Source organism: Ixodes scapularis, unplaced genomic scaffold (genome assembly GCF_016920785.2).
Source record: "Ixodes scapularis isolate PalLabHiFi unplaced genomic scaffold, ASM1692078v2 PGA_scaffold2__306_contigs__length_199485367, whole genome shotgun sequence".
Lineage (NCBI taxonomy): Eukaryota > Metazoa > Arthropoda > Arachnida > Ixodida > Ixodidae > Ixodes > Ixodes scapularis.
Window position 1 is genome coordinate 179254685 of NW_024609857.1, and position 15608 is coordinate 179270292.

The window sequence follows — 15608 nt, forward strand, 5'->3', positions numbered from 1 at the left end:
GCAAGTTACGGACAACACGCCGGCTAATTTTTGATGCCGGAACGATTTCCGTCGTTGCACATCACGTGCAGTTCAGTAATTAAGAGTTACGGTTTTCTGCCGTCGCAAGTTACGGACAACACGCTAGCTAATTTTCGATGCCGGAACGATTCCCGTCGTTGCACATCACGTGCAGTTCAGTAATTAAGAGTTACGGTTTTCTGCCGTCGCAAGTTACGGACAACACGCCAGCTAATTTTCGATGCCGGAACGATTCCCGTCGTTGCACATCACGTGCAGTTCAGTAATTAAGAGTTACGGTTTTCTGCCGTCGCAAGTTACGGACAACACGCCAGCTAATTTTCGATGCCGGAACGATTCCCGTCGTTGCACATCACGTGCAGTTCAGTAATTAAGAGTTACGGTTTTCTGCCGTCGCAAGTTACGGACAACATGCCGGCTTATTTTTGATGCCGGAACGATTTCCGTCGTTGCACATCACGTGCAGTTCAGTAATTAAGAGTTACGGTTTTCTGCCGTCGCAAGTTACGGACAACACGCCAGCTAATTTTCGATGCCGGAACGATTCCCGTCGTTGCACATCACGTGCAGTTCGGTAATTAAGAGTTACGGTTTTCTGCCGTCGCAAGTTACGGACAACACGCCGGCAAATTTTCGATGCCGGAACGATTTCCGTCGTTGCACATCACGTGCAGTTCAGTAATTAAGAGTTACGGTTTTCTGCCGTCGCAAGTTACGGACAACATGCCGGCTTATTTTTGATGCCGGAACGATTTCCGTCGTTGGACATCACGTGCAGTTCAGTAATTAAGAGTTACGGTTTTCTGCCGTCGCAAGTTACGGACAACACGCCAGCTAATTTTCGATGCCGGAACGATTCCCGTCGTTGCACATCACGTGCAGTTCAGTAATTAAGAGTTACGGTTTTCTGCCGTCGCAAGTTACGGACAACACGCCAGCTAATTTTCGATGCCGGAACGATTCCCGTCGTTGCACATCACGTGCAGTTCAGTAATTAAGAGTTACGGTTTTCTGCCGTCGCAAGTTACGGACAACACGCCGGCAAATTTTCGATGCCGGAACGATTTCCGTCGTTGCACATCACGTGCAGTTCAGTAATTAAGAGTTACGGTTTTCTGCCGTCGCAAGTTACGGACAACATGCCGGCTTATTTTTGATGCCGGAACGATTTCCGTCGTTGCACATCACGTGCAGTTCAGTAATTAAGAGTTACGGTTTTCTGCCGTCGCAAGTTACGGACAACACGCCAGCTAATTTTCGATGCCGAAACGATTCCCGTCGTTGCACATCACGTGCAGTTTAGTAATTAAGAGTTACGGTTTTCTGCCGTCGCAAGTTACGGACAACACGCCAGCTAATTTTCGATGCCGGAACGATTTCCGTCGTTGCACATCACGTGCAGTTCAGTAATTAAGAGTTACGGTTTTCTGCCGTCGCAAGTTACGGACAACACGCCAGCTAATTTTCGATGCCGGAACGATTCCCGTCGTTGCACATCACGTGCAGTTCAGTAATTAAGAGTTACGGTTTTCTGCCGTCGCAAGTTACGGACAACACACCAGCTAATTTTCGATGCCGGAACGATTCCCGTCGTTGCACATCACGTGCAGTTCAGTAATTAAGAGTTAGGGTTTTCTGCCGTCGCAAGTTACGGACAACACGCCAGCTAATTTTCGATGCCGGAACGATTTCCGTCGTTGCACATCACGTGCAGTTCAGTAATTAAGAGTTACGGTTTTCTGCCGTCGCAAGTTACGGACAACACGCCAGCTAATTTTTGATGCCGGAACGATTCCCGTCGTTGCACATCACGTGCAGTTCAGTAATTAAGAGTTACGGTTTTCTGCCGTCGCAAGTTACGGACAACACACCAGCTAATTTTCGATGCCGGAACGATTCCCGTCGTTGCACATCACGTGCAGTTCAGTAATTAAGAGTTACGGTTTTCTGCCGTCGCAAGTTACGGACAACACGCCAGCTAATTTTCGATGCCGGAACGATTCCCGTCGTTGCACATCACGTGCAGTTCAGTAATTAAGAGTTACGGTTTTCTGCCGTCGCAAGTTACGGACAACACGCCAGCTAATTTTCGATGCCGGAACGATTCCCGTAACTGTGCATGATGTGTTGTACAGCGACTGAGAAATACGGTTTCATGTCATGCTTCTACGGCACAAGTTACGGGCAAAAACCATATGGCATCATTACTGTCATGCACATAATACCTAGTTAATGTTGTGACCGTGATGCAAGACAACAGTAATTGTACCGGCATCAAAAATTATCTGGCATTTTCTAGTAATTTGAGGGGATTCTTTTTACAGTGTGTGCTCGGCGTTTACTTATGACTAAGCAGGATGGGCTTCCAATATTCACCAGTACATGCTGCACAAAAGGAAAATAATAAAAATAGCTGGTTGAACATGTTGAGTATTAATTTACGGTAAGGAAAGGGTGACATTTCTTCTTCTGCCAAAAATGTGTTTGTCTTAGATGTCCCTCTTTTCTTACCGTAAAATAAAAGTGGCGCTCTTGCTATTAACAATTTCTTCTGCTCCATCTTTACTAAAGAGGACTTGCTAAATATTCCCGACTCGTGCCGATCCATTCACCCTCTTATGGATCCTATCGTAATTGACCGTACTAGAGTACTTAAGGCTAAAAATCAACTAAAGGTGTCCTCCAGCTCCGGATATGACCAAATTAACTCCGAGGTAATAATGAAAACTGAACATATTTCTTCCACTTTACTCTGCAACATATTCTCTCAATCTCTTAAACTCTCTGAAGTTCCATTCGATCGGAAAGTTGCTAACGTCATACCCGTTCATAAAACAGGCGATCGCATACTAATCAGCAACTATCATCCCAGCCTGCTCACCAGCGTTTCATGAAAACTCTTGGAGCACATTCTCTATTCTAACATAGCAAACTTTCTAGACACTCATAACCTCCTTTTCAAACACCAGCGCGGATTTCGCAAGTCCTACTCGTGCGCAACTCAGCTAACAGCATTTCTAACTGACGGTTACTCAAATTTCGATTCCAATGTTCAAACTGACGCCATCTACATTGACTTCTCCGAAGCATTTGACAAGGTCCCTCATCAACGTCTTTTAATCAAACTAAGAGATAGTAATCTTCACCCCTGTGTAGTGAATTGGATTTCTGAATTCGTCACTAATCGCACGCAGTACACTTCTGTTAACAATATAAAATCTACCACAAGCACAGTAACGTCTGGCGTCCCGGAGGGAAGCGTTCTTGGCCCCTTTCTTTCTTTAACCTACATTAATGATCTCCACCATGGCATCACTTCTCAAGTACGTTTTTTCGCCGATGACTTTGGCATCTATAGACCGATTCATTCACGCCACGATAAACTAATCTAGCAAAACGATCTCCAACTCATTATTCAGTGGTCATTAATGGAAAATGGCTTAAAACTATAATAAATGTAAATCGCGATCGTTTTCCCGCAGTTCACATGTTCTGTCCTCCTCTTACCACCTTTCTGGCATCCCAGTAACTGCTTGTTCATCGTATAAATATCTCGGAATTCATCTGACATGTGACCTGTCATGGATCACCCATATAGCACCTGTCATCACCGATGCTAACCCCACTCTCGGATTTCTTCGCCGTAACCTCAGAGAAGCTACATCCCCCTTAAAACAACTAGCTATACTACCTTAATCAGAACCAAACTAGAATTCGCTTCTTCCATATGGTCACCGTGGCAGGTATACCTAACTAGCAACCTGGAATCTGTTCGAAGCCGAGCTCTCCGTTTTATTTATTCGCACTATTCCCCCTACGCAAGCACATCAGGATTTCGCCAATCAGCTAACCTTGACACTCTTTCTCACCGCCGCAGGATGTCTCGTCTTTCTCGTCTTCATGATCTTTCATTACAACAGTCATCTCAGACGAAGTTTGTTATCACCTCCTTACCGCATTCCCCCTCGTCTCGACCATTCTTGTAAACTCCGTCCGATTTTATCGTCAACCGTCACTTACCAAGTGTCTACTTTACCATTAGCCACTGACGACTGGAACTCACTGCCTGAAGTAATTCTTTCCTTATCTGATACTAAGAAATTTTCTGCAGCCATTAGCTTATTTTTTCTAACCCATAACTAGATTACAGCATATTTTTGTAGATAAATTGTTTTGTTATTTTTTTTAAGTGCTCACTCCCTTGTATAATGCCCCTTGGGCCTTCAAGGAATAATAAATGATGATGATGATTGCGTTGGTGTTTTTTTGTTCGACTGGGCACTAGTCGTTTTATACCTACCTTCAGAAAGTTTCAGTGCCACCGTCTCAAGCACAGCAGGGTCAAAGAGAGACTTCTTTCACCTACCTCGAAAAAACCTCGTAGTGCGTTAATAATGTTCTGAATATTAACATGCACATGATAGAAAATGCAGATGAATGAACCCTACCTGATCTAATGAATCAAAATGTACGAAGTCGCCGAAACACAATATCTCTTGGCGGAGCCCGGATTTGAGCTCCGCGTCTCCGAATATCCGGTCGGGTACGCTAATCACTACACCACTCCGCCTTTCTTTTTGGCGTTTCCTATCTGCCCTGTTAATTCAACGAAATGGAAGGTATTCAATTAGAGGTGTTCTGGAACTATAAGTCGTCGCATGAAACGTGGTACGGCGCTCGCTGGCACGTTATACGTGCTCGTTTGCTCTAGAATTTCTGTCACTCTTTGTCTTGTCACGTGTACATGTATTATTGCTCGTTCATGAGCTTTACAGACACGGTATCATCAAATACCATTGACTGCCAATACTGGAAACTGGAGCCCAACTACATAGGGTTGTCGGGAGACACAGAAGTGCTGCCATCTCTCGGTGTGGGATGGTAAACCATGAACTCGAATTTAAAAGGATAACAGTCATTCACTAAACTTTTTTCTCTCACACTGTCAGGAATTGTGAATATATGGAAAATTGGTGTGACAATTTCAATTGAGCAAGAGCTGTTACGCGGTATTTCTAGTAATGAGGTGCGCTTCATATTAGCAGTATTTAGATTATATCAACCTATGTATTACACCTGGTACAAATGACTTACTGGCAATTAGTTCCTAGTAAGTTGAGTGTTTATGGACCATTTATAAAGGCAATGGCTGTTACTAGCTGTAGTGACTGGCTCTTTGCAGTTAGAAATAAAGCACAACAATTTAAATACCTAATTGCTGCATAGGTCAATATTTTAAATTATATGAGATTCACTTCCAATGAGGCTGCAAATGTTACACAATGTAGTAATTACAGCCAGTAAATGCTACACTTGCTTTTTAATGAAGAGCCAATAAGGAAGTAGAAATAGTGTCCGGTTCAGTATTACCTGCCGTTTTGGGGCCTGGTTAGCCTCTAATGACTGCAATGACTATTGGATTGCACTTCTGAGTTATTCGATCGAGTATAAACTAGATTGCCTTCCAAGGGCTATTAATGGTGCTGGGCCAATATGCTAAGCGATTTCGGGGCATATAGAGCGAGCAGCTGTTTATTAAGAAGTCCCACTTATGATAGACTTGAATGACCATTAGTGACCATTTCGTGATATTTGTGAGGTTATGTTTCAGATTGGATTTGAATAACTATTATTTGCTATTTGATTTGATTTTCTAATTATATGGCAGATTTTGATTCCAAACGACTTTTGATGACTATCAATGAATGTTTGTAGCTATTCTTAGTTATTTAAGTGCGTGCGGACTGAGTTGGCTTTGAATGGCTAATTTTGGCTTTTTGATCAAAATATGATATGACAGATATCTAGTTCAAATGACTTCTAGTTACTTTTAATGACAATTGGCCACTATTTTGAGTTGTTTGATGGTGTGAAGACTAAGTTGGCTTCCTATGGCTGGTATTGGCTATTTGATATTTCTGAACTATATGGCAGGGTTGGGGTACAAATAACTTCTAGAGACTATGCATGACTTTTAGTTACTATTTCGAGCTTTTTGATTCTGTGGGGACTGAGTTGGCTTCCAATGTCTATACAGTCGTATTTATTAATTATATGGCAGATTCAAGCTTCACATGTCTTCTAGTGATGATCAATGTCTATTAGTCAGTATTTCACATTATTTGCTTATGTGTGGACTAGATGGCTTCCAAAGGCTATTATTGGCTGTATGATAATATTTTTTGACTATATGGCATGTTTGGGGTCAAATTACTTCTGGTGACTACTCATGACAATTAGTCATTTTTTAGTCTGTGTGAACAGAGTGGGTTTCGAATTGCTATTATTGGCTATTTAATCCTATTTCTGAATTATATGGCAGATTTAGGGTCCAAATGACTTCTAGTGACTATCAATATTTATTAGTCACTATTTCGACTTACCTGATTGTACAGACTGAGTTGGCCTAATCTGGCTATTATTGGCTATATGATTATGGTTATAAATTATATGGTGGATTTGAGGTCCAAATGACTCCTAGTGACTATCTATCGCTATCAGTCACTAATTTGACTTATTTGATTTTATACAGGCTGATTTGGCTTTTAATGGCTAATATTGGCTATACGATAATATTTATAATTATATGGCAGATTTAGAATCCAAATGACTTTTATTGACTGTCAATGACTATCAGTCCCTATTTTAAGTTATTTGGTTGTGGGAAGACTGAGTTGGTTTTATACGGCTATTATTGGCTACATGCTCATGTTCATAAATTTTATGGCAGATCCAGAGTTCAAATGACTTCTACAGATTATTAATGACTAATGGGCACAAGTTTGAGTTATTTCATTGTGTGCGGGCTGAGTTGGCTTCCAATGGCTACAATTCGCTATACAATCATATTTTTTAATTTTTATGGCAGATTCGGGGTCCAAATGACTTCTTGTGACTGTCAATGGCTATTAGTCACTATTTCGACTTACCTGATTATGTGCAGACTGATTTGGCTTCATATGACTGTTATTGGCTATATGATAATGTTTATAAATTATATGGCGGATTTGGGGTCCAAATGACTTCTAGTGACTATCAATGATGATCAGTCACTATTTCGACTTGCCTGATTTTATGCAGGTTGAGTTGGCTTCCAATGGCTAATATTGGCTATAGGCATCTGTTATTGACCTGGTTGGCTCGAATAGGTAACCGGCGTTTGGCAGCAGCCGCAAAGCACTCTGGGTATTATTCACTTCCGGTTCGTAGCTAGCAGCCGACGCAGCCCCATGACGGCTATGGAAGCGTGTGCGGGTGTTGAAACCCGATCAATCCGGGCCTCCTTCCTTTGCTGCTGTGTTTCTTACGTCCTTCTGAACGTCTCAAGTTACTTCTACGGATATGTTAAGTAGTAATCGGTACGCAGAAGCATCGAGAAAGGCCACAAAAGCACAGACCGAGTGCGGCCGGCGGCAAGCTGCACTCGCACCGCGCTTTCCGAATCTTCGCGTGAAAACTCAGCTTAGATGTTTCGTTTTCCTTTTGAGCCGGTGTTTTTCATTTGGGTTCTGTATATTTTTGATGGTTACGTTAGATCACATCACCCACTCAAATAGGCGCGAATGCAAGCCGTGGGACGCGGCCAGCTGAAATGCCCGATCGGAGGTCTGGCGTACTTTTCTCATTTTGTTAGAACACCTGAGTCCGGTTAAGAAAATCTTTAGGCGACCAAAAGTTGAAGACAGGGAAAAAGTCGGTCAGACGGCGTTTCAAACTCAGCTAATATGTTTTGTCGCACGATTTTTAACACTCACGCGTTTTTTGTACTTCAACGAAGTTGTCCCTCGTAGACTACCATAACCCCGCCCCCCCCCCCCCCCTCACTTTTTTTTTAATTATGTCGAGTAAGAAAGCATGAATGAACGAGCACCGATTTTGATATGAGCTACGCAGGGTCGTACTACCGCTTTATTATCAGTCAATATGAAGGTGCTGCACATTTGCTTTTGCTTCTTTATATTACAGCAAGCTGACCTCTCCTTTTGTTTACTTATATTATAGCAAGCCACCCATTTACGCCACTTCGCGGGAACAGTCTGCGGCAGCTCATTACAGAAAAAGTTAATCCGAGAAAAAGTTAATCTGAGCTGTCGATGTAAGAATTAAACCGCCTGGCGATGGCACTGTAAGTCGACGAAACGTCATGCCGTGAACTGATTGCCTGCGACATCGAATCCTGCGTTCTCGTGGATGCCTCGTACGACAAGCAGTGCTCGCCCCTTCGCGGATAAATCGAGACCGTTTTGGTGGGTGCCAAGAGACCGTTAAAGATCGTTATTTTCCGCGGCCCCTACCTGAAGAAAGAGAGAACACGTTGTACTGGCCTGTAACAATATTGGCCACGCATAAATGGTCACCGACGTTTGTCTGTTACAGGTCACCTCGCTCCATCACTCGCTTAACAGCGACGGCCGATCCTTGCTTCCATGCTTTGTTTCATGGGAGCTGGAACATCTTATGCCCTCTATGGCTTGCGTTAGAACGACGTACCGCGGAGCTGTAAACCATTTTCACCGCGAATACAGCACGGCTACCACGCCATGAAGGGCTGTTGGTGCAGCTGGAAGAATCACGACCGGCACCGGACGAACCGGAAGCGTGAAGTCACGTGGCGCCTCGCTTTGGATGACGAAACTTCCGGCTCAAACGCTGGTCACCTATTGCCAAAAATATGCCTATTTGTGCTTATTGGTCGCAATATTCTGCTATTCTATACTTATGAATGAAAATGGCTGCAAGTGGCTATTGTTGGCAATAGCATATCATCTTAACAATATTACGTTAAATAGTTTCAGATAAAACATTAGTTCCATAGTTTTCATGATGTTTTGAATATGAATGGATTAAAGTGTCTACTATTATTGGCTATGGGCCGTTCTTGGCCAAATCGGCTTGAAATGGCTATACATGCCTATCAGCGACTATTATTGGCAATTTATGCAGTTGGAGTGTGTATAGATTTGAATGACTTCAACTGGATATTATTGGCTAAAGGAATCTATTTTTGACTTGGTTGGCTTGGATTGGCTATTATTGGCTTTAATCATCTGTTCTTCACCTCGGTGGCTTGAATTGGCTACTAATGGCTTAAAGCGACTAATATTTATAATTATCAGCTATTTCTTTGTCTACAAAGTGAAAGTGCTTCGTGTGGCTAGTTTTGGCTATTACCATCTATTTTTTACCGATTGGCTTTAAATGGTTATGAATGGCTATTCGTGAATATAGTTGACAATCCTATGCTATTTCGGTGTTTATAGATGAAAATGAATTCAAATGGCTAACATTAGACATAAGGATTCATTTTTATTATATTGGCTTGAAATAGCTATACATGGCTATCACAAATTATTATTTACAATTTATTCAATTGGAACGTGTATAGATTTGAATGACTTCAACTGGATATTTTTGGCTATAGCACCTATCCTTGACAAGGTTTCCTTGGATTGGCTATTATTGGCAACAAACATCTGTTCCTGTTCTGGTTGGCTTGAATCGGCTACAAATGGCTATAGGTGACTAGTATTTATAATTAGCAGATATTTCTTTGTCTACAAACTGCAATGGCTCCAAGTGGCTATTTTTGGATATAATCGTCTATTTTTTACCAGATTGGCTTCAAATGGCTATTAATGGCTATTCTTGAATATCCACTGAATGGCTATTCGTGAATATTCACAATTATATTTGCTATAGTCATTGCTAGCCCATTGAAGTCAATATGGTCAAAAATGAATGACAGTAGCCAACAATAGCTACTAAAAGCCAGTCCGGTTAGTAAACACTAAAATTGCTCATAACTATCAAGACTAACCACTAATAGCCAATTGTAGCTATTTCAAGCCAATTAATAAAGAATAAATGCTTATAGTCAATAAAAGCCACTAGTAGCCAGTTTCGTCCATAAACAGTCAAATAGCACAAAATTGTCATTTCTACTCGCTAATAGCCATTGCAAGCCCCTTGGGGCGAACCTGGCCAGAAATAGAAGCTAATAGCCCACTATAGCCACTAAAAGCCATCGCAGTTAATGTTGAATATCAGAAGAAGACGAGAGCCCATAAGAGCACGAGCTCGTGGGCCACCGCACCCGGTGAATCTGTCGTTCTGGGATAAAATGGATGCGAGCGGTACTGAGCGGTTCTAATCCTTTCCTTACAGTTAGTAAACATAAAAGTTGCTTATAAGTATCAACATTTATTTTAGTATAAGTATCAATATTTATAGTATCAACATTTATTTTAGTATAAGTATCAATATTTATAGTATCAACATTTATTTTAGATGACGAGCATAGTAGATTAAGAACCGAGCGCCGAGTTTCTAATTTATTCACCCAGATTCCCTATGGAGATAGCCAGCTGTTACGCAGACGCATCGTCGCTTGCTGTTGCCGCCGTCGACGCTCGCTGATGTTTTCGCGACATGTGTTCTTCTTTTTCGTTTCTGGCACAAGTTCGCCCGTATAAAATATTGAGTTAATTCTGTTTCTTCCTGCCTCATCGTCTGTCATTCGTGACAATATGGAGAAGACCAAGACGAAGGCGTGCTGCTGAGCGTGATCTTTACTTTCCCACGTTCAGAGCTCAACTGCCCTTGGCATGGGCACGTAGTTTCCGTGGCGCAGTGCACGCTCCAATAACGAGAATGACGGTGAAGATGGCGCTGTGTCCAGAAACACCCATACATTATTAACTTGAATATAACTAAAGTTTGATAACTTAGTCTCAAACAGTTTCTTTTCAGTACGTTCCATTTCCATAGAGAGAAAATCGCCCATAGCTGAGAAGTAAGTAAAGTGTGCCGCATAATTTAGCGAAGACCATTTTGTCGCGGCTTGCACTTGTAACTATATTTTGGGGAGCCATTCAGTCAGGTGCGACCTTGTCTGAAACCATTTTGCACTGGACCATTTTGTCCAGACCCCCTTCGCCTTCATCCAACAATTACGGGGGATAATTTTTGTTCTGTACCAACCTACAGGACTTGGTGACACATTTGCAATTAAGTGTGATTAAATGAGCTGTGATCGTTGTAACCAATGACAACAAAAACACCGTCTGGCACGCTGACGTTGTTTATCAGGTACGTTTGGAACACTTCAAATTTTGTCTATAAAGCTTCGCAGTATTCGCGAGATCAACCCTGAGAGCCATTTGTAAGAAACGGTCGCTTTAACATTCGTGAAAATAATCCATGGAGAAGGGGAACGAGGTGGACAAAGAACAAACACAACTTTTCAAACGTAGCTTGGTGACAGGGGTGCGACCGAAGGACTCAGCTTGGTCTTGGTATCGAACCAGGCGCCTCTTTATTTCCAGCGGAGCGGTCTACAAAGTGAGCTAAGCCGGACTTAGATGGCAGTGAAGCAGACGGGTTTGGCAGCCACCACCGTTCTAACACCAACAAAGGTCAACGGCCAGCATTTTAAGGAGTTTGTGATAATGAAATTAATGTAAAGGTGCAAGCAAGCTGCACAAGAATGGCGAAAAAAAAAATCCCCGGAGACGGAAAGCAAGGCGGTCAAAGGAGAAACACAAATTGGTCGCGCCCCAGTCACCTAGCTGTGTTTGGAGATTTGTGTTTGTCCTTTGTCCCCCTTGTTCCGCTTCTGTAGGGATTATTTTCGCCATTCTTGTCCAGGTCGCCCGCACCTCTGCATTGATTTTATCACCACAGATTTAGCGTTGCCGTAATTGCTTTTGTTTAGAGTAAATGAATGACTTTTTAAAAGAAATTCGAAAATAAAGGCGCAGATCACAACCGTTTACAGGTCTATCTGATAGATGCCTGTAGTGTGCCAGTGTTCTTCCGTCGCAAGGGGGTACAAGTGAGCACAGCACACTCAATCACTCTAAATCACGAATCACATTCAAGGGAGAGAGTGTGCAAACCTCCAAAACTTGTCGGTCGTTGAGTGGCTACGCAATAACTCTTGAAATCGTTGAGAGAGTTTGTCTGCACCGCGTACGAAACACCAATTGTTCGTTACCTTACGCAGGTCCAAAGTCGCTTCATAAATTTTTTTTTAATCTTGACAACTTTGACATCTTTTATTTGTAACTTTTATGCTAAACTAGCGGGGTTACTCGTAGGGGTGAATCTCATAGTTCTAGCATTAGGTGTTTGAAAAATTTTAAGCGGACATGATTTTGTGCGCAATATAATATAGACATTTCGTGTAGCAAATGGCTAATGCTGTTATAAAATGAGCACGGCATGTGAAGCTTGTTCTGTTTGGGCGGCCTTTATTAATGTTCAGAGCAGTTACAGAAGAATTTTACGTGGATGTTTTTCGTTTTTCCCGACGAAACATCTTTCATTGGGGCTAATAAGTTTCTTCATCAAACGTTTTATGTTGAACGTCGCTAGTTGCTGTTTTCCTCAGAAAATTCTGAACAAGTCGCATAAATGCAGATCTGAAAACAAAATAGTTAATTATCATTACTCTTTATTAAAGGCAAAGCCTAATACGGAAGTGACATGGCGATATGATATTAAAACGAGCGAAGCAGCTATCGTTGTTGTAGTGAGTCATCATGCCTCTATTCATCTGACCAAGAAACTCCTGAGCTTCTGATGCAACAAATCCTTTTAATAACATTTAAGACTGCGTTACGTGGGAAATTTTGATAGTGTGATTATGGCTGCCCTCCTGTGTTTTTCAGAAATTATCCCATGTGAGTATAAGCACTTCGGCACATTACTGACGTCTTTTCATTCAGCGATATTCTTTCGTGTGTCTTAGTTTTGGTACTGGCGACGTGCATAAGCAACACGCAACATATACAGTGCTCGTGTTAGAAGCCGATGAGCCTAAGCTTCCACCAAGTGTTTTACTCACACCATCGAATTTCTGGTCTGCAAATGGACGCCACGGGTATGAGTTATAAGAGAGCGCCACCGAAGACCCCTGGCGCCAATGCCAGGCAGTGGCCATTTCAATTTGAATATAAATAGCGCAAAGCGACATTTGGCACTCTAAAATATGACAGCCAAGGCATATTTTGACTTTGAGCTACTAATATTTGATATACACGTTCATTTCAGTTAGGGATTTTGTAGCCTGTCAAGATTGTGGGCTGAATGGCGTAGGTTTGAGTGTCTTTCGTACTGCCCAACAAGAGAGAATGGTCCTGGGATTTCACCTAGACAGCGGAGCGTCATCTTGGAGTCGACGGCAGTGCTATTACTAATATCGGCTACTGTGAGCTGCACTGGTCCTTTCACTTTCGACCTCATACTCTCGCCTGCTGCGTAGGAGTGCACGGTGACACTGCTGTTGATTTGCCAATGATACTCCCTTCTGCAGGCTGAATGGTGGACCAATCTCGCCCACGCGATTGTGAGACTTTCTCTTTTGGCCCGCCATACAGTCTTTCATGGTGTGTTGCCGTAGCTGTCATGTTTAAGAGGACGGCTTTTTATCGTTAGGTATTTGCAACCAGTTGCACCATAAATCAGGCCCTTAACTACACGCGTAGTAGGACTACAGCCAAGATAAGTGCATTCGCTGTATTTAATGTACTTTCTTCTAACTTAAGAAACACACAAAAAAAGACGAGACAGCTTTTCGTGTTCGAATTATCAGTGCTGAAAATGTGCTTTCAATATTCAAAAAAAAAAAAAAAAAAAAAACTGTAAAAACGTTTTGAGTACATGCTAACGGTATTCGTTCTAAATTTATTTTTTGGAACCGCCGATCGGAAATTATAGAGACGGCGCATCGAGCATAATCGCGATGATTTGTCTAGCGAATAAAAAAAAAATAGTGTGATGATCTGCTTAATCATGCTCGCCGCAGCCGGGGCAAAAATTGAGTAGAGAACGTTTTTAAAGCTTCTAAATTCTGGGAATAGGAAAACAACTTCAAAGCCAATACTGGTGGGAATCTAGGAGCATGTAGGAAAGAAGACTAGTAAAACTGATGGGCAATGGAAACCTGTGCTTAATTAATTTGGTTTTAGCAAAAGCGAAGCGGCAATACTGAAGAAATTACCGGAAAGCTACAGTTACGGCACTCCGACGTAATCAGTCAGTTTTGGCTTTTTGGATGTATTCTCTTTTTAAGAAAAAAATCTCCTTGCGCCTCAGGTGCGAAACCGGTAAATGCTTAAAAGGATTAACAAAACGTAGATTAGCAATCTGAATCTGAGGCTTGCGTGAGGTTCTATTATGCGTACAAGCTTCGATTACTCTCGTAAATTGTTTTCTGGACGCCTCTTTTTATTGTCGATATGACTGTAAAATCAAAGCAGAACTCTCGATATGAGAGGAAGTATTTCTAATTTCTTGCCCATAAATCGTTTTTGAAGCATGAATTAAGCGTCACAATAGAAATCACACTGAAAACCCCCGGAGACGACGAGACACAAAGGAGTGGACAAAAGCCACACCGTTTTCAATTAAAGGCGGTGTTGTGTTTGGCACATTTTTTGTGTTCCCTCGTCTCCGGGTTTTTCAGTATAATTGCTCACCAGCTCGCCTGCGCGATCACGTTTCTTTCTGCAACACTAGGAATGTTGACTTGGGCAGTGGGCCAATCAAGCTGGCTAGACTTCTTGCGATTTTAAAGAGGAATAAACTTTGCAGAAAAAGTTAGAATTAGCATTTTCCGGGCTTCTATGATCTAATTCTGGAAAGTAACACCCGATGCAAGTGCGTATATGTACACACTTTACCTTTGCTCCAGTATAACAGCCTATTTACCTTGCGTGCAAAAATAACCGAGAACGTTATCCAACTACTGCTCGGAGCAAGTGAAGTGATAGCTCGTGCTGCAGAATTATCTCTCTCCCCCTCCCCTCTTTTCCCTTACCCGCTTGAGTACGAATAAACATTGGCGTGAGTTCGTGTAGCAACCTTCGTGTATTGGACGTCGGATACCCTAGGTAGGCGGTCTTACGTCGTACTGGCTAATGTCATCTACAGCGTGGAACTTAAACATGAGGAAGATACATAGAAAGGGGGGACGGACCGAATCGTTGTCCGTCCCCCCTTTTTATGTATCTTGCTCATGTTTATTACTGTTAACAACACGCTCGTTTCATACTTAAAGCGTGTAACTATGCAGCCATAATCTTTGGTAGATTAACTTCATGATGTCTAAATATCTAACGTCTAATATGACAGTGACAGACCAGGAACGTATAATATTTACACTTATGGCAGGTTTAGCTCAATTGGCAACCAGTCCCGAAGAAACTAAAGCTCAATTATGTTAGTTTCTTTTTATTGAAACCTCATTTTGTGGCAATCGGTTCTCAACGGGCTATTAGCTGCTGCCGTGCCTATTTTTATTTATTTTTAAACATTCCTGGCGCACATCCTAACCTAATGTGATCTATTTAGCAAATCGTGTATACGGATCATATATAGGGGTCATTCCATGTCAAACGTCCCAGACGTTGCGCTCGACCACCTTTGATTTCTAAAAAAAAGCGTTCATGACCTTTCGCCGCATTGTCCGTAGCTATGCCCTAAAATATTTTTAACGAAAATATTTTTTTTTGATGGCGTGAACGAGGTTTTAACTTCTAAAAATAGCGTGAAACTAGGTATCACTCCCTAATTTCTGAAAAATC

At 42.1% G+C, this 15608-nt stretch overlaps 1 protein-coding gene across 1 annotated transcript in view; it reads right to left on the reverse strand.

The window, feature by feature from the left end:
- Nucleotides 1-12392: 12392 nt before the first annotated feature.
- The window catches only part of LOC115326985, an 87934-nt gene continuing 84718 nt past the window's right edge, over nucleotides 12393-15608 (reverse strand). Inside the window, exon 10 of the mRNA XM_042291305.1 lies at nucleotides 12393-12443. Within this exon, the coding sequence (XP_042147239.1) occupies nucleotides 12393-12443 (51 nt within the window). The remainder of the gene's footprint in view (nucleotides 12444-15608) is intronic.